Here is a 21,590-nt window from a genome sequence, read left to right as displayed (position 1 = left end):
AAATTGACCCCTCTGTGCCTCAGTTTCCCCACCTATAAGAGAGAGTCCCTGTCCGAAGGTGCTGCAAGGTTAAATAAGTTAATAGGTGAAAGCCCTCATCACAATGCCTGGCATGGGTGGCACCCCACATTTCCTCTTCTTCTTGATGCCATGTGTTACCCTTGAGGTCCTGGATGGGAACAGCAGATTGTGATGGGGTCTGGGCAGATTGGGGCAACCCTGTAGGAAGTGTTTGAGCTGTCCAGGCCTGGAGGTCACCCCAAGGAGCCCCTTAATCAGCTGTAATCAGCCAGTTGTGCTCCACCCCCACCCTCCCTGGGTATATCAAAGCCAGTCCAGAACCCAGGCTCCATGGGCCAAAGAGGGCAGAACACCAGGCACCATGGGGAAGGCAGTGAGTGGCACCCTAGGGCCTCAGGGGGTTGGGTGGAAGCAGGGGTCCCAGCGGAGTCTGATGCCTCTCTTGCTCCCTGTGGATCCCAGGACAATTACGAACTGTACTCAGTGGAGCTGGGATCCGGTCCTGGTGGGGACATGTCCGCCAAGATGAGCAAGAAGAAGGCGGGTGGCGGGGGAGGCAAGAAGAAGGAGAAGCTGGAGAACATGAAGAAGGAGATGGAGATTGTGAGCATGGGCCGGGCTGGGCCGGGCACTGCAGGGTGGGGCTCAGGAGACCAGAGAGTGAATGCTCTGCTTCCACCTGCAGAATGACCACCAGCTGTCAGTGGCTGAGCTGGAGCAGAAGTACCGGACCAGTGCCACCAAGGTAAGCTGGCAGGAGAAGGGGACATGGGGAGGGGACAGTGAGGGGAAAGAAACAAGGGGAGAGAGGAAAAAAGCATTAGATGGTCAAATACAGGGAGACAGTGGCAGTGAGAAGAGGAGGCAGGAGAGAGAGGGAGAGAAGAAGGCAGGGAAAGAGAAAGGGGAAGAGAAGGAAAGAGAAGGGGAGAGAAGAGGGAGGGGGAAGAGAAAGGGAAAAAAAGAAAAAGAGGAAGACAGGAGAGGAAGAGGTAGAGGAAGGGAGGGGGAGAGAGGAAGAGTAAGAAAAGGTAAAAATAGGGAAAGAGGAAGACGGGAGAGTAAAGGACATGAAGAGGAGAGAGGGAATGAGTGAGCGAGGATGATAGGAGAGGGAGGGAAAGGAAGAGAAGGAGTAAAAAGTAGGAGAAGTCATATAGAGGGGTTGTCCCCTCCTATAGTTCCCACATTGACCATGACCCTGTGTCCCCAGGGCCTGACTGCAAACCTGGCAGCAGAGCTGCTGCTTCGGGATGGGCCCAATGCACTGAGGCCGCCGCGGGGCACCCCAGAGTACGTGAAGTTTGCCCGGCAGCTGGCAGGAGGCCTGCAGTGCCTTATGTGGGTAGCTGCTGCCATCTGCCTCATTGCCTTTGCCATCCAGGCCAGCGAAGGTGACCTCACCACTGATGACAATGTGAGCAGAGGGGAGCTGTAGAGCAGACAGGGGACACAAGGACTCAAGGGACAAGGACACTGAGCCTGGGCTTCAGTCTGGAGGATCATAGAATGAGGGTACAGAGACATAGAAATGCAGTTCTCAGACACGGATCTTGACGGATATACTGGGATGTGGGACAGACCCAGGGCAACAGGTAACAGGGAACACTGAGGATGGATTTTAGATGGGGGACCTAAGAAGCAGAGGACTGGAGGACAAGGACAGACCAAGGACACAAGGACTCAGACATGGACATAAGGGACACTGAACACAGGACACAACACAGGAACAGACCCGAGGCATTAGGTAGGAGAGCACTGATAGAGATGGGATGCAGCACAAAGAACATGGGGCTCAGGGACATTTGCAACACTGGACAGGGGCTTGAAAAGTCATGGGACAAGTGACACGTCAGGTACATCTATATAAAGATTTGGAATTTGCAAGACAGGGACACTGATCATGGAGGACATATGGTCAGCAGCACACAAAGACATGAACATGGAGGAAAGAGGACACAGGAGGTAGTGGACCGGGGACAGTGAGGGTGGCACACATTATGGAAAATCATATGAAACTTGGGACACAGGCACTCTATGACATAAGAACATTGGAGACATGGGGGATGTAAGGCAATGACATGGACAAATGTCATAGGATGTTTGAACATGTGTGATCAGGAGCCAAAGACTATGGGATTAGGGCCCAGGGTACAAGACACTGAAAATACATGCAAGTGAATGTGGGGTGTGCAGAACATGGGGACAGTGGCTCAGAACACCAGGAACAGTTCACAAGACCTCTAGTAGACAGGAAAACTATGGAGGTGAGCCCCAAGAATACCAAGGGTAGTCTTGGGTCTGGAGCTTCCAGCCTGGATGCATAAACCTTGTCAGTCCCTCACTACCCACCCCCCCATCTTCCTTGGCAGCTGTACCTGGCACTCGCTCTCATTGCTGTGGTTGTGGTCACTGGCTGCTTTGGCTACTACCAGGAGTTCAAGAGCACCAATATCATCGCCAGCTTCAAGAACCTAGTGCCACAGGTGGGCTCCCCCCACCCCCAGCCTCTCTCTTCAGATTCCAGAAGCTCCAAACCAGGCCAGGCTGGCTTCTGTCATGGTGGCCTCTCCCATCAGACTCAGCCTCCTTCACCCATGGCTTCCATCTCTCCTTTTAGGGCCTCAGTTTTCCCCAGTTCCCCATTCCCACCATGTCCCCATAACACTCAGAGACTTCCACCTTTGACCCCTGCACCATTTTATTCTGATGCTCCTAACCCACAGCAAGCCACTGTGATCCGAGATGGGGACAAGTTCCAGATCAACGCAGACCAGCTTGTGGTGGGCGATTTGGTGGAGATGAAAGGGGGAGACCGTGTGCCGGCAGACATCCGCATCCTGTCAGCCCAGGGCTGCAAGGTGGACAACTCCTCACTGACCGGAGAGTCTGAGCCACAGACCCGCTCGCCGGAGTGTACACACGAGAGCCCCCTGGAGACCCGGAATATCGCCTTCTTCTCTACCATGTGCCTTGAGGGTCTGTGAAGACCTGCCTGCCCAGTGCCCTCCATGTTTGGCATTGCAGCTCTTTCGTTACTTTCTGCAACGTATGCCTTCTCACCCCTCTACCCTCCACGTCACGCTGCCTTCCACGACTGGCCTGCTCCATGCACACTTTCAAGCACACTGCCACTGCTGCCCACCCCAGCCTGAGTCATCCATCTTCTTTACTTTTTTCTAATCGACAACTTCCATGATTGCAAGCAATATCCCATGGTAATTCCCTCCCTTCCCCTCATCCATCTTCTTGTCCCTGTTGCAGGCACAGCACAGGGCCTGGTGGTGAACACGGGCGACCGCACAATCATTGGGCGCATTGCCTCCCTGGCGTCAGGAGTGGAAAATGAGAAGACACCCATAGCTATAGAGATTGAACACTTTGTGGACATCATTGCGGGCCTGGCCATCCTCTTTGGTGCCACATTCTTTGTGGTGGCCATGTGCATCGGATACACCTTCCTGCGGGCCATGGTGTTCTTCATGGCCATCGTGGTTGCCTATGTGCCAGAGGGTCTGCTGGCTACTGTCACAGTAAGTGGGGGAGGTAGAAAGGGTTCAGAGATCTGAGAGACTGTTTGTTATCCAGCTAGGCATCTGCCCATCACTCCCTACCTGACTATCCATTGCCATCTACCATCACTCATCCATTCAGCAAACATCCACCAGGCTGCTGTAGCTATGTCGTGTGGCACACACCAGGGCTCAGAGAAGAGCAGGCAGGATCTTGGACTTGAGGAAGCCCACGATCTACCCAGAAGAGGCACGGGGGTTCCTTTTCACATTTCTGTTGATCAGCGACCAGTTAGGAGAGCTCAGAGAGTCTATCTGGGCAGACTGGGAAAGGCACAGGCTGACAAAAGCTTGGAAGTAACTCAAACCCCGTTTTATTGTGTTTCTTAGTGAAGAATGCAGTGTGGTACCAAAGGACTCCTCAAGGCTGTGACGAAAGAAGTGAGGCTAGCAGCAGAAGCTGATCCCCACACTTGTGTTTCTCACCTCTCCCCCAGGTCTGCCTGTCCCTGACAGCCAAGCGGCTGGCCAGTAAGAACTGTGTGGTCAAAAATCTAGAAGCCGTGGAGACCCTGGGCTCCACGTCAGTAATCTGCTCTGACAAGACGGGGACACTCACTCAGAACCGCATGACGGTGTCCCATCTGTGGTTTGACAACCACATCCACACGGCTGACACCACGGAGGACCAGTCAGGTGTGGGGGCGGGAGGGCAACACGCTGGGACAGGATGTAGTCGGGGATGATGTGGGCTAGGCTCTCTGTTAACGGGAAGGGCTGGTCCGGGTCCTGCGAGGCGGATCGGGAGGTCTGTGAAGGGACTCTGGATCTGGTCCCAAGGAGACTAGGTATTGGGTTTGAAGACAGCTCCGTGCTGGGATATGAGGAGGGGGTTGGGCCCGGCCTTACTTCGGGAGGGGACTCCAAGGGGCCGGGATGAAGGCCAGGGGCTCGATTCCGGTTGGGGTGGATCCGCTCCCTCCGGGCCCAGTCCTGACGCCTGGTCTCCAGGGCAGACGTTTGACCAGTCCTCGGAGACCTGGAGAGCGCTATGCCGAGTGCTCACCCTGTGCAACCGCGCCGCCTTCAAGTCCGGCCAAGATGCGGTGCCCGTGCCCAAGGTGAGAGCCTGGGGCACTGGCGGGGAGGCCTGGAGCCCGCTGAGACGGAGTTCCCTCCCACCCTGACCGTGCTCGCCGCTCCCAGCGCATCGTGATCGGAGACGCGTCGGAGACTGCGCTGCTCAAGTTTTCGGAGCTGACGCTGGGTAACGCCATGGGCTACCGCGAGCGCTTCCCCAAAGTCTGCGAGATCCCCTTCAACTCCACCAACAAGTTCCAGGTGCGCGGCCGCCCCGCCCACGCCAGGCTCCACCCGGCGCCCGAGGCCAAAGCCCGGCCCAGTCCCGCTTGTGGCCCCGCCCTGCCCCGCCCCGCCCCGTGTGGCTGCGCCCCGGCTCCGCCCCCGCCCGCCTTGACCACGCCCCCGCCCCGCGCCCCCAGCTGTCCATCCACACCCTGGAGGACCCGCGCGACCCGCGGCACCTGCTGGTGATGAAGGGCGCCCCCGAACGCGTGCTGGAGCGCTGCGGCTCCATCCTCATCAAGGGCCAGGAGCTGCCGCTCGACGAGCAGTGGCGGGAGGCGTTCCAGACGGCCTACCTCAGCCTGGGAGGCCTGGGCGAGCGCGTGCTCGGTGAGAGCCGCCCTGGGCGGGGCCGTGGGGGGAAGCCCGTGCGTGAAGAGGAGGTAGCAAGCCTCCCCAGACCGGCCCTAAAACGTTGCTGGCTTTTGCTTAATGTTTCCTTGAGATCCTGGGCATTGATCGCTGGGTCTTGTGCATGCTAGGCAAGCGCTGTGGCCACTGAGCCGACATCCCAGGCCTTTCTGATCCTAACCTTTCTCAATCCTGGACAAGGGCTGGTCTGTCCCACTCCTCACACTGTTTGACTTCCATGTGTCAGTCCTGACCCCTGGGTGCCCTCCATTCCTACTTCCCTCTGTCGTCTTCGTTGGCCATCTGCATGCTTACTTGGCCTGTGTCCCCTTGATTTCCCCTATCCCTTGTCCCACTTTACCTTGCTGTGTCCTCTTGACCCTCTGACCTTCCCAGTTCTCGCCTCACTCAAAACTTCCCCTGAATCCGTGTCTTGCTTCTGATCTTTCCCAATTTTTATCTTCAGCCCGCCAACACCCCTAGCCCCTTGCCTTGACCTGGGAGGCACAGACCCATGGTCTGATTCTTTCACTCAACAGTGACCTTTGTCAAGAAATGTTTTCTTTCTTAGCCCCAGTTTCTCTGCTCTCCCCCTTCCCTTCCCTCTTTTCTTTTTCAGACAGATCTCAAGTAACCCATGTTAGCAGGGTGGGCATGAGCCTGGCAGGGTATTTGAGGTTGGATTCAGATAGTGCAAAGGAAGGGTTGGACCCAAGGCTGGGCATCCACCGGTATTGCAAGGGGGCGGTTATTTCATGTCTCTGGTGCAACAACTGCCCAGACTTCTCCTCCAGTTTTCTGTTTCTCTGGTCAGGTTTCTGCCAGCTCTACTTGAACGAGAAGGACTACCCACCTGGCTATGCCTTTGATGTTGAAGCTATGAACTTTCCAAGTAGTGGCCTCTGCTTTGCTGGTCTCGTATCCATGATTGACCCTCCCCGGGCCACTGTCCCTGATGCTGTGCTCAAGTGCCGCACAGCAGGCATCCGGGTATGCCACTGGGTTAGGACAGGGATCGGCAGCCTTTGGGGATGGGAAGACTCAAGCTGTCACGAATCAGTGTATGTTGGCCGGTGATACTGACATTCTAGGGAGTGGACTGTCAGGAAAAGCTGTATCTAGTAGCTCAGCATAACTAAGCACTTACCTTTCCCCATGTTTTCTGGTCTCTCTCTCTTCTGGCTTTAATGATAGTGTCTTAATTTGGATAGGGAAAATGATGACTTACTCCACTCTTGGCGGCTTTCACTACAGTTCTTCCCTTCTCTGCCTGATGCTACACATTCGTCTTGGAACTAACCATTGGGGCTGAGGGATAGAATACCTGAGCTCATTTTCCAAGTTTTGGCAGGAACCTCACTTCAACCAATGGCCTGGGGGACTGAGATGGTTTCCCAGTGACAAGTCAAGGGTGGGAGGGATACCTCCTCTTCTGCCCTTCTGCCCTCCTTTCCAGGCCTGTGAATCTCCAGTGATTCAGCATGTTCTCACCTCAGGACCTTTGTGCTGGTGGTTCTCTCTGCCAGAAATACCCTACAAATTTCCCCCTGGCTACATCCCTCACTTTTGGGTCTTTGGCCAAATGTCACTTCTCTTGAGGCCCCCTTGTACACAATCATCTTGAGTCACCACTCCTTTCTGTAAGCTTACATGATCTCCCTTCTTCTAATGTGCAATATAATTCACTTGCTTAGTTTATTTTCTGTCTCCCTTCCACCAGAATGTTAGCTCTACAAAGACAAGGACTATTGTGTTTTGTCCCTGGCACATAGCAGTCATGATTCGTTGAGTCAAGGAATGAATGTGCCAGAGAAGATGGTAATACTGGGCTGATCTGAAGGGCTCAAAGGTGTACTGGTTTCCCCACAGGTGATCATGGTAACGGGTGACCATCCCATCACAGCCAAGGCCATTGCAGCCAGTGTGGGCATCATCTCAGAAGGGAGCGAGACAGTAGAGGACATTGCTGCCCGCCTCCGTGTGCCTGTGGATCAGGTGAATCGGAAGTAAGCTCATCTCAGCCCTCTCCATGGTTCTCCCTGCACCCCAAACAGACTGCGACCCCAATGAGACCCTCCCACATCCCTCCACAGGGACGCCCGTGCCTGTGTAATCAATGGCATGCAGCTGAAGGACATGGACCCCTCAGAGCTGGTCGAGGCACTGCGCACCCACCCTGAGATGGTGTTTGCTCGCACCAGTCCCCAGCAGAAGCTGGTGATTGTGGAGAGCTGTCAGCGACTGGTAAGACCCTGTCAAGGAGGATGGCAGATGGGCCAGGCTGGCCCTCGGCTGGTATCTTGCTGACCATCCACCTGCCTCACCCATTACCCACAGGGCGCCATTGTGGCTGTGACAGGGGATGGTGTGAACGACTCTCCAGCCCTGAAGAAGGCAGACATTGGTGTGGCCATGGGCATTGCAGGATCGGATGCTGCTAAAAACGCTGCTGACATGATCCTGCTGGATGACAACTTTGCTTCCATTGTGACGGGCGTGGAGCAGGGTCTGGGCTGGGCCAAGGAAGGGCAGGACATTGAGGGTCTTAGAGGAAATGGGCTGCAGGGTCTGGGCTGAGCCAGGGAAGCTGTGGGGTCCCTCTTGGCAGGTGCTTATTCAGCACACTCAGTCCTTGAGGAGGAAGTGAGCTGGGAGGAGGCTGAAGTGCCTGCTGTGCTCCACAGGCCGCCTGATCTTTGACAACCTGAAGAAATCCATCGCCTACACCCTGACCAAGAACATTCCAGAACTGACACCCTATCTCATCTACATTACCGTCAGCGTGCCCCTACCCCTTGGGTGCATCACCATTCTCTTCATAGAACTCTGCACGGACATTGTGAGTCCCTAGCCCCAGTGCCTTCACCACTGTGGTGCCCCCAGACATACAACCATGGACAGACATGATGGACCAAGATCATAATATATTCTTAGGCACAGGGTGACCGAGACAAGGCACACACAGGTAGACAGTCAAGCAGACAGGGAGACTGCCATGGATACAGAAGACTCACAGGCTATCATTCTAACTGGATGTGGTGGCACATGACTGTAATCCCAACATGTGGGAGGCAGAGACAGGAGTCTCTGTGAGACCTTGTCTGGGAAAACCATGGATAAATAAATACATCAAGAGCGGTGTTTACAGACATATGTGTCTAGCCAAGCCTGGGTCGTAGGCAAACATCCTAAAACACAAGCATTCCCCCTCGGGTAGATCCTAAGGCAGAGACAGAAACCAGCCACAGACGCAGCAGCTGTGGGGGCCCGTCTTGCTGGCTGTTTGCTCAGCATACTCACATGGTGCTGACTTAGCCAGGTCCACGCTCATTTACTTAACGTGGTGCCCATTACTGCCCTCAGGAGGGGCTTTCTTGTGAGTCTCCCAGTCTTGCTGACGAATGAGGCAGAGACCGGCTCGGTGGCTTGCCCCAGGTCACTCAGCTAATAAGTGGCCCAGCTGGAATCTGAGTCCAAGTGCCCCAGGACTTGTGCACCTGCTCAGGTCATACTACCACTGTCATCACTCACAGGAGGGGAAGGGACGGGTGGACTTGGAGAGACTGACGAGATATACAGGACAGAGGTAGTGATAAACACGCACGCACACATGCATGCACAGCCAGAGAAAGAGGCTAGAAAGTGCCAGGGGAGTAAGGCCTGATATGATGGTGTAGGCCTGTGACCTCATCACTTGGGGGGTGGAGGCAGGCGGACAGTGAGTTTGAAGTTATCTTGGCTATATAGCAAGACCCTGGGGAGGGTTGGAGGAGGGAAGGAAAGGAAGGCAAGAGAGAGAGAGGCACAACCATGGAAAACAGATAGGCTCAAATACCAGAGTACAAAAATACAGAGACAGAGCAGGAAAAAGAGGAAGACAGGAGATGAAGAGGGAAGAGAAAGGAAGCAAAGGGAGCCACAAAAGGGGCAAAACTCATGGGATAAAGGCAGATGTTTGCTGGTGTGATGTCTGTGACCCTAGCGCTCTGCAGGCAGAGGCAGGAGGACCAGGAGGTCATTGTCATTCTCGGGTACATAGCACATTCATGGGCATACTGGACCATTGGAGACCTTATCTTAAAAACACCAAAAATCTAAACAAACAAACAGGCAAAAAATAAGAGCAGACATTTGTGTAGAGTTGGATACTGGGACACACATGGCCCAGACACACATCTGCATAGGCCAACTGGACCCAGGTTTTCCTGGCAGGTATGGCTACAAGGCCTGTTCTTACCTGAAGGGTGTTTGTGTGTAGGGGGCTATGGTGATTTTAGCATACAGGAGCCAGTGACCCAGGCCACCCTCCCCTTGCCTCCGTCTGCTCCTGGACAGTTCCCATCTGTGTCCCTGGCATATGAGAAGGCTGAAAGTGACATCATGCATCTGCGTCCAAGGAACCCAAGGCGTGATCGATTGGTCAATGAGCCCCTGGCCGCTTATTCCTACTTCCAGATTGGTGCGTACTGTGGCTGGGGACAGGGCTCTCCAGGTGTCTATTGCTGCATTTGAGCCTTGTTCTCTGATGTGTCCCTGTCTGCCTGTGGTGGTTTCTGTGGCCCCTACTCTGCCTCTGGCTCATGTTCTTGGTCATTAATGGTCTTTCTAGGGGTCTCTCCCTTTTCTCTGTCCACACGTCTCTCTGTGTGCCTGTTTCTTGTCTTGGAGCCTGTTCATCTGTCTGGTCACTGACTGTCTCTATGGCATCATTCACGTGGTCCTGGTTTTTGGTGTGCACTTGACCTATGTGTATCGTGTCCCTCTTTCCATGTCTCTGTGTCTCTGCCTTTGTCCTCACTTCTATACTTTGCCTTCCCCAGGTGCCATCCAGTCATTTGCAGGCTTCACGGATTACTTCACGGCCATGGCCCAGGAGGGCTGGTTCCCTCTACTGTGCGTGGGGTTGCGGCCGCAGTGGGAGGACCACCACCTGCAAGATCTGCAGGACAGCTATGGCCAGGAGTGGGTGAGCCCTGCCTGTCCATCCCATCCCCAGGTTCCGTCCTTCCTGCCTGTGTGGCTTTCCACCGCTCCCTGGCATATCCACCTGGCCCTTGCCACTCCCTCTGCCACCCGCCTGACCCGTCACTGGCCTGAAGAGCCTGCCTCAGGGTCCCTTCCTTGGGTGTTTAAGGAACAACTTCCCTTCTCTCGTGAAAACCACATAAGCCCCCCCCCCCTTTTAAATTTAATTCTATTTTTACTTATTTGAGAGAAAGAGGCAGGAGGGTGAGAGGGAAACAATGGGCATGCCAGGGCCTCCAGCCACTGCAAACTAATTCCAGATGCATATGTCACCTTGTACATCTGGCTTACGTGTGTCCTGGGGAATCAAACCTGGGTCCTTTGGCTTTGAAGACAAGTACCTTAACTGCTAAGCCTTATCTCCAACCCCCTCCATTTAAAAAAGTCTTTATTTATGTGCAGTGAGAGGGAGGGAGAATGAATATAAGAGAATGGGCACACCAGGGCCTCTTGCCACTGCAAACTCCAGATGCATGTGACACTTTGTACATCTGCCTTTTTGTGGGTACTAAGGAACTGAACCCAAGCCATTACTTTGCAAGCAAGCGTCTTTAAGTGCTGACACATCTCCCCAGTTTCCCCTCCCCGCCAAAACCCCTTCTACTGTTGGCCCTTGCGGCGTCCTGCGAGCCATAGCCTAGCAGCTAACCCTATGTGATCCAAGGGAAAGGGGGTGTAGGTGCTCACGGCTCAGCCCTTGATGCCTAGTGGGCAGCCAAGGCTCTCCCCAGGTTCAGGCTGTCCTGTCCCCTCTGCAGACATTCGGGCAGCGCCTGTACCAGCAATACACCTGTTACACCGTCTTCTTCATCAGCATCGAGATGTGCCAGATTGCCGACGTCCTCATCCGCAAGACTCGCCGTCTGTCTGCTTTCCAGCAGGGCTTCTTCAGGTGCCCTGAATGGCCCTGGCTCTGCTCTCCAATCCCCAGCTCCAATCAGATCTCTCCTGGAGACCACTGCAGCTGGCAAATGCCAATACTCGTGTGGAGGTGGCAAGCCAGTACCAGCTGTGGGAACCAGCCTTATCAGCTGCTTCCATTAGGACCCCCCCCCCCTTGTCTCAGCTAAGCTTTAAGGCTGACAAGGGCTTCTGCTGTTGGGGAGCACGTCACACCCCCAAGTTCTACCTGTCCCCAACTCCAGATGGTCTGTCCCTATCACCAGCCTGAGCCTGTCCCCACTTCCTACAGGAACAGGATCCTGGTGATTGCCATCGTGTTTCAGGTCTGCATCGGCTGCTTCCTGTGCTACTGCCCTGGGATGCCCAACATCTTCAACTTCATGCCCATTCGGTGAGGTGCCCGCAGATGGCAAGGGGATTCAGGAGACAGCCAGGGCATAGCCTTCACTTTGCCTTCTTGCCTGTGCCTTCAGGTTCCAGTGGTGGCTGGTACCCATGCCCTTCGGCCTCCTCATCTTTGTTTATGACGAGATACGGAAACTTGGAGTTCGATGTTGCCCAGGAAGTAAGTATAGAGGCTGAGTGGTTCTCAGAGCAGCTTCTGACCTCTAAGCCTCAACACTTGACCCTAAGATCTTGACCCCCTTGTATTGGCCTGTCACTGGCACCCCCAACACTCAAGTCTTATTTCTCCTCTCTCCCCCAGGCTGGTGGGACCAGGAACTCTACTATTAAAGGGACAGCTGCCTTTAGGTGACCCCTACATCTGCTAGGAGCAGGTGGGGACAAGATTCACAGATGGCTACCAAAACGTGTGCAATGGAACCCCAGCTCCACCTGGGCCCACATCTGCAGCTCATGGCAACCCACCCTTGAGGGACTCTATTCACTGCTCTTCCCACCCTCAAGTTCCCCACCTTCTTGGAGCAGCAATTCTCTGAGGTGGTGGGGGGCTGGCATAGGGAGTTGGCAGTTCTTGGTGGTGTGTCCTGGGCCAGAGAGCTCTTCATCACAAGTGCCCTTCGTGTCCTGCTGGATACCAATAAAACCAGCCTTGTTGATTGTGCTTGTATCAGGTGGCAGCAGTCTTAAGCACTGATTTTTAACCTCCCGCACCCTCACATTATGGAGACTACTGTAGACAATATAGGACCTACAGGGCCGAGGGCAGGCCTGGCACGTGGCAGGGCTCCGACCAGGTTTCCTTGTGATGGTACTTCCCACTTATTAAAGGCAAGGTGGAATGTGACCTTAGGCATGGCTTTGGGCTACTCCACACCCCTTGTGGTCTGTTTTCAGTGTCCACACCTCCTTTACATCAAGCACTGTCCCTTCACAGGATCTGCACCAGCTCTGCCAGAAAAGCCAACCCCTACAACTGCTGGAAATGGCCACTCCCTCCCCACTTCTCCTCATTAGGGGTTCTCTAGCTGGGCCTGAGCTTCTTCCTAGGCCCACAGAACCTCAGTTCCGTTACGATGCCTACATGTCTTCAGATTCTCCCAGTAGGTCCATGGTGATTCACAGTGGCCCCAACATCACCCCAAATCTGCTCCATTCACTGTCCCAGTCCCTGAGAGCACCACTCTCTTGTATGTTATGTCCTTCCAAGCCTAAATGCCTGTCACTCCCCCACTGTGTCCTCTATTGATCAGTGAAGAGCCAGCATCACTACTTGGCTTCAAGCCTCTCTCTTCACTCATTACTCATACCACTACACACAGCTTCTTCCCAAAAGCCCAAACTGCCCGTCTCTCCTGGCCTAGACCACAGGTATCAAAGCCCCATGGAACCAGAACTGGTCCCGATGCTCCCCGGAAGACAGGCCATCACTCTGACCCCAGACCCTTACATCCATGTTGACATTTCTTTCTCCGTCTTGCACATTCTCTTAGCCCACCCTTCCTCTGGGCTGGGCAAGGCAGCTCCTCTGGGTCTCCATAAACCCTGTTCTGAACTCACAACTATGGCCCATGACACAACCCCCACAGCCTGGTATTTTCATTAGAGCCCTGATAACTCTGTCCTGTGTCCCCCCAGCATAAATACCCTGCATCTAGCTGGGCATAGTGGAGCACGCCTTTAATCCTAGCACTCAGGAAGCAGAGGTAGGAGGATCACTGTGGGTTCAAGGCCAGCCTGGACTAGAGTAGGATCCTACCTCAAACAAACAAGAAACTTCCTATGTTCCCTCGACATGTAAGACAGGGCTATTTCAGTTGGCCACTGCTATAACTTTCACTTACATCAATATGTGGGAAGGGACAGAAAGGCCAGGAGATGGGAGTTGTGGGAGAAAGTGAGGCCATTATGCTTCCTCAGGTTTCATGTACATCCCATTGTCTTCTTGTCCACCCAAGGATACAGTAATCCTTTACTTCCAGGCCTCCAAGCACCTGTGGATGGTCTCTACTCCGCATACTGAGGAAGGGTGGGAGGAGGTAGGTCCCTCATCTGAGGGTACATGTGCCCCCTAATAAGACACATAGCAGAGCTGTAATGGGGCAACTGTCCTCCCACTGGGCACATCAGGACTGAGAACGCCTTCCCAGGGGCAGGTCTGTGTCAAGATGGAGCTTTAGCAAGAGGTCAAAGCTCTGGTTCTGACACAACTCCCCTGAGGAAGCAAAAGGCTGACCCAATGGAACAAGGAAGTCATGGTGGTAGAGGTGGCATCCAACTTGGTATGCTTAGCTGCTATTTGGCCATGTTGACCTTGTGCTCCACCTTGAAGAGACTCAGGCCAGGATTTGATTCAAGGGCCCAAAATCTAATCTATACCACTCCTTCATGACATTTGAGTAGGTGCTGGGGAGATGGCTCAATAGTTACACGCACTAGAAAGGACTGCCAGCCTGGGTTTGGATTCCTCAGTACCCACATAAAGCCAGATGCACAGGGTGACACAGGCATTTGGAGTTCGTTTGCAGTGGTAGGAGCCCTGTACCCTTATTCATTCTGTCTGGCTTATAAATAAAAAGATTTAAAGAACTTGAGTTGGCAAATCATCCCAGCAGCTCCTGAGAGCTCAAGGGCAAAACCAAAGGTCACCGTCTACTGTATCAGGAAGCACCACGAAGGGCTGTAAGCAGGGGATGGTGACCCAGTAGACAGGTTTGAGACCAATCCCCCTGGCGGCCATACAGAGGGTCAATCAGAATGGGAAGATGTAGAGGGGAAGGGAAGCATTAGCTTTGAAGGTAGCCAGTGATGGAAAGGCCCACACAAGACAAGGCTCACACTAAGCTGTGAGGAGACGAGGTGTCCCCAAAAGTCCTCTCTTGGATTCTAGTTCTTCCATCTCCCATGGGAAAAAGGAGGCTGAACTGTTCCAGGAAGTCACTGGGATGGCCAGCATCCTGGGATGTCCACACGCTTCCAAAGCCAGAACAAGGCGGTGGGACCTAGGAGGGCATGGTCTTGGGAGACACTTTCTGAGAGAAATGGAAACAGTAAACAACTTTCCAAATATGGTTTACTTCACTAAAACCTGGAGGCAGCAAAAGGTATGCCAACATCTGGGATACCACGCCTAGGAGTGCACATTGACAACGGCGACATACAGGGCCAAGGTGCTGAGTGCCAGGAGCCCTGTCACCACTGCTCGGGCCAGCAGTGCCGTCCAGCTGCCCAGGGAGCAGAGGTGGACGAAGGTCCTGTAGGGAAATAGCACATGAGAAAGGGAGAAGAGAAAACCCACTTCCATTTGGACCCAGCCTCAACCCTCCACTCCCAGCTCACTCCATGACAAAGGCCTTGTAGACACTAAGAACCATCAAGAGCAGGACAGCTGGCCGGAAGGTGTGGTACAGGTCATAACGTGTTATCATCCAGACTTGGGCAGATGCAACAATGTAGTGGACCTGGAGGGAAGAAGGGGGCCAGGTAAGAAGAAACAGCCAAGTCCTGGAGAGAAGCATGGCTACCAGCATAAAGGTGTGTGTATACGGTGGGGAGGATGGCATACCAGACTGATGTTGGAGTCGATGCTCATCTGGATATATTTCCAGTCAAATTCAATGCCTCGGGCTCCAACCCAGAGAGGAATACAGCTGAGGGAGACAAAGGGGGGCAAGTATCCAGTACCCAGAACCCCTCAGCACCCAGGCTGGCCCCACCCTCCAGCACCCCTGAGGGACTCAGGTGTCCTTTCCCAGGAGTCTTGGCTCCAGCTGCTCCACACACCGGGACATAATAAGCTCCGCGGTGGCCCAGCCCAGGGCAGCAACCATGATCTTGTACTCCCCCTTGCCTGCATTCCGGGACATGACAAGGTTTAGGCCTATCAGGTCTGCCACATCCACGCTGGCCTTCATGAACTCCTGTGGGTCAGGGTGAGGCTGGAGTAAGCACAGGAGCCAGGCGGCTCAACTCCTGCCTGCATTCATTCCCTGCCACTCCCTTGTCCCACTCACCCCAATGAAGTCGTAGATGCCACCTTCCCAGGTGGGGAAGAAAGTGGCCAAGAACAGCATCTGGGAGCAGAAAACAGAAAAGTCACCTGAAGGTGAGGAGGACAAGTCACGTGAGTATTGCTGGAAGTTAGTGTGCAAGTGGAAAGAAGGACACTGGGTTCTAGGGGTCCATTTGGGAGTGGGTGGCAAGATCACGGAGCCTGGGGAAGATGGAGGGCAGGTGCTTAGGTTTCACAGGGGGTTGGACATTCATTGAGGAATCGGAGTCAGATCTAGAGACGTCGGGTGTAGGGAGCACCAGGAGACACCCTGCAGACTATTGCTCTTAAACTTCTTAGCCAACCCTACAGGGGAGTTTTTTTTTTTTTTCATTTTACTGAAAGTGCTAAGAAAAACTTAGTAATACCTCTGCTGGTCTACCCTTTCTAAGGTGTTCAGGAGCAGTCCCTATGAGGAGTCTCGTGGGCGGTCCCACCCTGGGGACAGCGGCGGCACAGTCAGGCCCTCGGACCTTGGAAAGCCTTGGGGCCAGACACGTGGAGTCCGGGCGGCTCTCACCTTGCACAGCTGCACAAAGAGGTAGGTGACCCCGGCCTGGACGCATTTCCAGAAGGCGTTGTACTCAGACCTAAGGAAGCGGGCGGTGAGGTTGGGCCCGCGCCGCTCCCGGCCCGCGCCGCCCCCGGCCCGCACTGGCACTCACAGGCCGCTGCATTTGTAAGTGATGAAATAGGGGAAGTAGGCGAGGGCGAAGCAATTCCCGAAGTGGAACAGGGTCATCACGCCCGCCGCCCCGTCCCGCCCCTGCGGGACTGGCCTGGCGGCGCCTCCCGGCGCGGGTCTACTCGGCGGGGAACGGCGATCTAGCCCGGCCCCGGGACCCGGCGCCCACCCGACTGGCCGCAGCCCGCGCGTGCGCGCGGCCTTCTGGGAGCTGTAGTGTCGCCCTGCGCGTCGCGCTCCGTGACGTCAGAGCCGGCGCCCGCTGCACGGGCTTCTGTCGTCGCTGCATTCCCGCTAGTCCGCACCTCGCGTTTGAGGTCGTCTTTACTTTTCCCTACGGTGGAACCCAACGGTAAGCCAGGAGCCACCACCTCTAGCAATCGGGGAACCCAGAACCCGAAGCCGGCGCAAAGACACCCGGAGTAGGTAGTTGGGTTTTTATTTCGCCCAAGACCCCCGGCACAAGGCCCTCACGCCACGCGCCCTCCTTCCAAGTGGAGCCGAGGGGTGGAACTGGAGGTGCAGCTTCCGGCCCAGCAGCACCAGGAAGCCAAGTCCTCACTTGTCTCTGCTGAACATGTAGCGGAGGAGGTCAACCACCCGGTTACTGTAGCCATACTCGTTGTCGTACCTGCGAGGGAAGGAAGGAGGCTTCAAGGGAAATCCCTCCTCACCGCCAGCCTCCCCCGACCGTCCTAAGACTCCTCCTCCTCACCAGGAGACGAGCTTCACGAAGTTGTCATTGAGGGCTATGCCAGCCCTAGCATCGAAGATGGATGAGTGGGGATCCCCGATGAAGTCCGTCGAGACCACCTAGGTGGCAGTTCCAAAGATAAAGGTCTCAGAGCCAGGGCTCAGACATCAGCTCCTAGGTCACAGTATCCATCCACTCATCTATGGATATCCCATGGGATTCTATTGTATCTGGGGACGGGGCGTGACCAAGTCAGATGTAGGGGGACTGTTGAAAGGACACAGGCAGACTAACACATCCTAAGGCTTATAAGGGTAAGCATCACTTCCTGAGAGTCGTGCAAGCACTGCGTGGCTATGAGCCTGGGTCTCATAAGCAGAGTCTGAAGTGGAAGGAGATAGCCCAGACCCCAAGAGTTGTAGTCTCGTGGTAGGAGGCCACCGGAATGTTTTCAAAAGAGGGCTGATTTGACCTGATCTTATTCAAACAAGACACCCTGGCCCTTTGTGTGAGAGTGGACCTGCAGGAGCCAAAGCAAGGTGGATGTACAAAACTGGCATGGTGACATTGACTCCAAGGAAAGGCACATAGCCTGGCCTATCCCTGAGCAAATGTAGAAAAATGAGGGTCGGTATGTTTTGTTTATGTTTTGGGCACTTGCTACATGCCAGGCTCTGGGTGTGGGATACAGAAATGAGAAGACAGCTCTTAAATCCTTGCTTTCTTGGAGTGCATGACTTCTGGTCATTTTGATGAGGAAAGGGACCACAGACATTGTCTTTTTGGAGTGGAGTCTTGCTGGAAGTAGAGACTTGGAAGCAAGACTCATGGTCAGTGGGGAGGAAAGTATTCCAGGTCAAAGAAACAGCTAGTGCCAAGGTCCCGAGGCAGGGAAATCTACTCTCCCAGCCCTGCAGCTCCTGTCCTGGCACATACCGAGCAGCTCTCTGGCACATGAAAACCATACCCCTACACAGAGGCTTCCTCCCAAGCTATCAGCCCCTACCTGGTCCTCTGTGTAGGAAAGGATACCAGCCATAGGCCCCTTAGCTGCTGCTTTCACAGCCTCCTTGATTGCAGAGTAGGGGGCAGCCTGTGCCAGACGGCAGGTCAGGTCCACAACAGACACATCCGCGGTTGGCACCCGGAATGCCATTCCTGTTAGCTTCCTGGAGAATCCCACGTTAGGGGTATGAGTCAGAGCCCAGGGACCTCTGCCTTCACTCCCCTTGCCTTTGGGCTTGGCCAGGCCCTGCTTTCCCCTGAGGATTCAAAACAATCATGTCTTCTAGAGTGTGTGTCCCCACCCCTTGGAGTTTCCTGTCCTAATACCCTTTGAGCTCCGGGATGACTTTGCCCACAGCACTGGCCGCCCCAGTGGAGGCTGGGATGATGTTCTGGTGTGCACCACGTCCACCTCTCCAGTCTTTCTTTGATGGTCCGTCCACTGTCTTCTGGGTAGCCGTGTAGGAATGGACTGTGGTCTTGAGGAAGAAGAGGGTTAAGGTCAGGTGTTCCTGTTCCTAAGCTCCTACACCTCTCTCCCAGGTCTGGGGTGGTGGCCTAGGTGTGAAGGCTGGCATAGACCACAGGAAGGGCACGTGGAGGCCAGGGCCCATCCTTCCTGGAGGGTTGTGCTGTGCTCCTCCCAAAACCACTCTCCCAGCTAACTCCGGGCACTGAGCAAGGCCTGGGGGAAGAGGCTGGTTTCCCGGCTGCCTTCCCTGGCCCAACTCACCATCAGCCCTTCTATAATCCCGAAGCGCTCGTGGATGACCTTGGCGAGGGGGGCCAGGCAGTTGGTGGTACAGGATGCATTGCTGAAATGACCCCAGGTGTGTCAGGGCCCTAGGAGATGAGTTCCCCAGCCACCCCTTGACCTCTACCCACTTGGGTTTTCACCCAGGTGTGGTTCTGTGGGAAGTTGGGATGGGAGTGGGAAGGCTCAGTGAAGATGCTTTGAGGTGAAGGTGACTCCCAAGGTACAGCTGGGGACACTTTGAGCAGCATTCTAGTAGACAGTTTTAAGGTGACTGACACAATGACTGGAGGCTTAGGGACTGAGAAGCAGTTGCAAGTTGACATGAAAACACCAGGTATCTAGTACAAGTGGGGTGGCAAGGGTGACTCCCCACTCCATGCCAAAGACTGTGTGTTCTCCAGGCACCACCCCCACACACGGGGGTGTCACCACTCTTGCTACCTGACAATGTTCATGGAGCTGGGGTTGTACTCCTTTTCATTCACACCCATGACCAACATGGGCGCATCAGGAGAGGGTGCGCTGATCACCACACGCTGGGCGCCAGCCAAGATGTGTGCCTGAGGAGAGAACGTGGTCAGGATTCCGAAATGTCAGCCCTTCCCTTCCCCATGCAGCTCTGGTGCTTCCTCCACTCACCGAAGCCGCCTCTAGGGACAGATAGACGCCTGTAGACTCCACTACGTAGGGACACCCCACAGACTTCCAGGGGATTTCTTTGGGGTCTTTGCTGAAAGAGCAGCGAGAGGGCTGAGTCAGTCAGTCTTTGTTTGGGTCTTTTCTTCAGGGTCCACAGGCTGGGCTTTTGTGCCTGGCCTGCCATTGCCTGTTCCCCTCCTCCGTGCCTGCCTGCTCCAGGTGGATGTTATCCTGCCAGCCTTGTCTTTCATTGCTGCCCCTTCACCAACCACACTTCCTTTCTTGCCTGCACCATCCTGCTATGCCTGCGTGTAAGCTTGCACCTTCCTCTACTGTGGCCTTTCCTCCCTCAGGGGGACTCACCCCTGACAACTCTTAAATACAGCTAGACTTCGTATGTCATCTCTCAGGAACATGGAGCCCAGCATGCTTGGTCCCATAGAGCTCTTTCCTGACACCAGCCCTGACAGCTTTGCCTGAGCCTTCTAGCTTCTTTCTAGCTCCTGAGCTGCAACAGATCATTTGCCGCGAGAGGCTGGGACATTCCTAAGATAAACACCCATGATCTGAGAACAGGTCCTGTGAGGCTAGAACATGCAGGCTGAGGGACCTGTGGTCAGCAGTGGCTACTGGTATCCAGTAGAAAAGCTGGGAGAGGGGCTTTCTATTTGCCCCCCATCATGAGTGATGGGGTCCTTCTGTGTAACCCTGCTGGCCTGGAACTTACGTTCCTGCTGCCTCTGCTTCCCAAGTTCTGGGCTTTTACTTGATACTTTGACAAGTTTTTTAAAAATATTTTATTTATTAAGCTGGGGGTGGTGCCACATGCCTTGAAGGAGGCAGAGGTAGGAGGGTCACCCTGAGACTACACTGTGAATTCCAGGTTAGCCTGTGCTAGAGTGAGAACCCTACCTCAACCCCTCCCCAATCTATATGAATTATCTGAGAGTGGGGGGCGGGGGAGAAAATGGGCATGCCAGGACCTCTAGCCACTACAAACGAACTCCAAACATATGTGCTACCTTGTACATCTGGCTTTATGGGGGTACTTGGGAATTGAACTTGGGTCCTTAAGCTTTACAAGTGAGTGTCTTAACAGTTGAGCCATCTCTTTAGCCCCATTAAACACACACACACACACACACACACACACACACACAATTTGTTTATTTGAGAGAGTGAGAGAAAAACAGATAGAATGGGCTCACCAGAGCCCCTAGAAAGAGAAGAGAGAATGGGCACACCAGGGCCTCTAGCCACTACAAGCAAACTAGATGCATGTGCCACCTTAGGCATCTGGCTTACTTGAGTACTGAGGAATCGAATCTGGGTCCTTAGGCTTCTCAGGCAAGCTCCTTCAAGTGCTAAGCCATCTTTCCAGCCCCCCCCCTTTTTTAGGTAGAATCTCACTGTAGACCAGTCTAACTTGGAACTCTCTCTGTAGCCTAGGCTGGCCTCAAAATAAGTGATTCTCCTGCCTCATCCTGCCAAGTGCTGGGATTGAAGGCATGAGCCATTATGTATGGCACTTGGCTCTGTAGTCATTATATTTGCAAATGAGAGAGAGATGGGGAGAGAATGGGTGTGCCAAGGCCTCTTGCCACTGTAAACAAACAAACTACAGATGTATGCACTATTTTGTGCATCTAGCTTTATGTGGGTACTGGGGAATCAAACCAGGGCTGTCAGGATTTACAAGCAAGCACCTTTAACCACTGAGCCAACTCTCCAGCCCCTTAAAAAAATTATTCTAGGGCTGGAGGGATGGCTTAGTGGTTAAGGTGTTTGTCTGCAAAGCCAAAGGACCCAGGTCTGATTCTCCAGGACCCATGTTAGCCAGATGAACAAGGAGGCGCACACATCTGGAGTTCGTTTGCAGTGGCTGGAGGCCCTGGCGTGCCTATTCTCCCAATTTCTCTGTCAAATAAGTAAATAAATATTTGAAAAATTATTCTAGGGCCTGGAGAGATGGCTTAATGGTTAAAGCTTGCCTGAAGTCAAAGGACCCAGGTTCGATTCCCCAGTATCCATGTAAGCCAGATGTACAAGAGTGTGCATGTGTCGAGTTCATTTGAGTAGCTAGAGGCCCTGGCATGCCCATCCTCTATCTTTGTCTCTGCTTGCAAGTAAACAAATTAAATAAAAATTATTAAAATAAAAAACTTACTCTATGCACAATT

General features: G+C 54.0%; 3 protein-coding genes across 6 annotated transcripts in view; 1 reads left to right on the top strand and 2 right to left on the bottom strand.

Moving 5' to 3' along the window:
- The first annotated feature begins 382 nt into the window (after nucleotides 1–382).
- On the top strand, nucleotides 383–12,255 carry Atp4a (ATPase H+/K+ transporting subunit alpha). 2 transcript variants are annotated; one of them, XM_004659925.3, is made up of 22 exons: nucleotides 383–394; nucleotides 484–624; nucleotides 707–766; nucleotides 1,235–1,438; nucleotides 2,394–2,507; nucleotides 2,748–3,000; nucleotides 3,286–3,554; nucleotides 4,031–4,229; nucleotides 4,545–4,654; nucleotides 4,740–4,874; nucleotides 5,036–5,228; nucleotides 6,064–6,239; nucleotides 7,119–7,255; nucleotides 7,343–7,466; nucleotides 7,587–7,755; nucleotides 7,934–8,088; nucleotides 9,585–9,708; nucleotides 10,070–10,215; nucleotides 11,033–11,166; nucleotides 11,467–11,568; nucleotides 11,651–11,742; nucleotides 11,884–12,255. In XM_004659925.3, the coding sequence occupies exons 1-22, from the start codon at nucleotides 383–385 to the stop codon at nucleotides 11,910–11,912; spliced, it is 3,078 nt and encodes a 1,025-aa protein (XP_004659982.1). In that variant the 3' UTR covers nucleotides 11,913–12,255. The 2 variants fall into 2 exon arrangements, with proteins under 2 accessions (XP_004659982.1, XP_004659981.1); XM_004659924.3 differs by having other exon boundaries at nucleotides 7,343–7,493.
- A 2,380-nt stretch (nucleotides 12,256–14,635) lies between these two features.
- Nucleotides 14,636–16,473, bottom strand: Tmem147 (transmembrane protein 147). The gene is made up of 7 exons (XM_004659922.2): nucleotides 16,296–16,473; nucleotides 16,151–16,220; nucleotides 15,593–15,652; nucleotides 15,363–15,499; nucleotides 15,145–15,229; nucleotides 14,919–15,040; nucleotides 14,636–14,833 (listed from the first exon to the last, which is right to left on the bottom strand). The coding sequence occupies exons 1-7, from the start codon at nucleotides 16,370–16,372 to the stop codon at nucleotides 14,710–14,712; spliced, it is 675 nt and encodes a 224-aa protein (XP_004659979.1). The 5' UTR covers nucleotides 16,373–16,473; the 3' UTR covers nucleotides 14,636–14,709.
- A 265-nt stretch (nucleotides 16,474–16,738) lies between these two features.
- Nucleotides 16,739–21,590, bottom strand: part of Gapdhs (glyceraldehyde-3-phosphate dehydrogenase, spermatogenic) — a 66,755-nt gene continuing 61,903 nt past the window's right edge. For all 3 annotated transcript variants that reach the window (XM_045154917.1, XM_045154918.1, XM_045154920.1), the window contains 7 exons: nucleotides 19,411–19,501; nucleotides 19,213–19,331; nucleotides 18,748–18,829; nucleotides 18,342–18,493; nucleotides 18,016–18,178; nucleotides 17,031–17,128; nucleotides 16,739–16,946 (listed from right to left, as the gene is read on the bottom strand). In XM_045154917.1, coding sequence (XP_045010852.1) covers nucleotides 16,874–16,946; nucleotides 17,031–17,128; nucleotides 18,016–18,178; nucleotides 18,342–18,493; nucleotides 18,748–18,829; nucleotides 19,213–19,331; nucleotides 19,411–19,501 — 778 coding nt within the window. In that variant the 3' untranslated portion in view covers nucleotides 16,739–16,873. The remainder of the gene's footprint in view (nucleotides 16,947–17,030; nucleotides 17,129–18,015; nucleotides 18,179–18,341; nucleotides 18,494–18,747; nucleotides 18,830–19,212; nucleotides 19,332–19,410; nucleotides 19,502–21,590) is intronic.

The sequence above is a fragment of the Jaculus jaculus genome, chromosome 7, assembly GCF_020740685.1.
Source record: "Jaculus jaculus isolate mJacJac1 chromosome 7, mJacJac1.mat.Y.cur, whole genome shotgun sequence".
Lineage (NCBI taxonomy): Eukaryota > Metazoa > Chordata > Mammalia > Rodentia > Dipodidae > Jaculus > Jaculus jaculus.
Note: the sequence above shows the minus strand (reverse complement) of the source record. Positions and strands in the feature narration are given on the sequence as shown.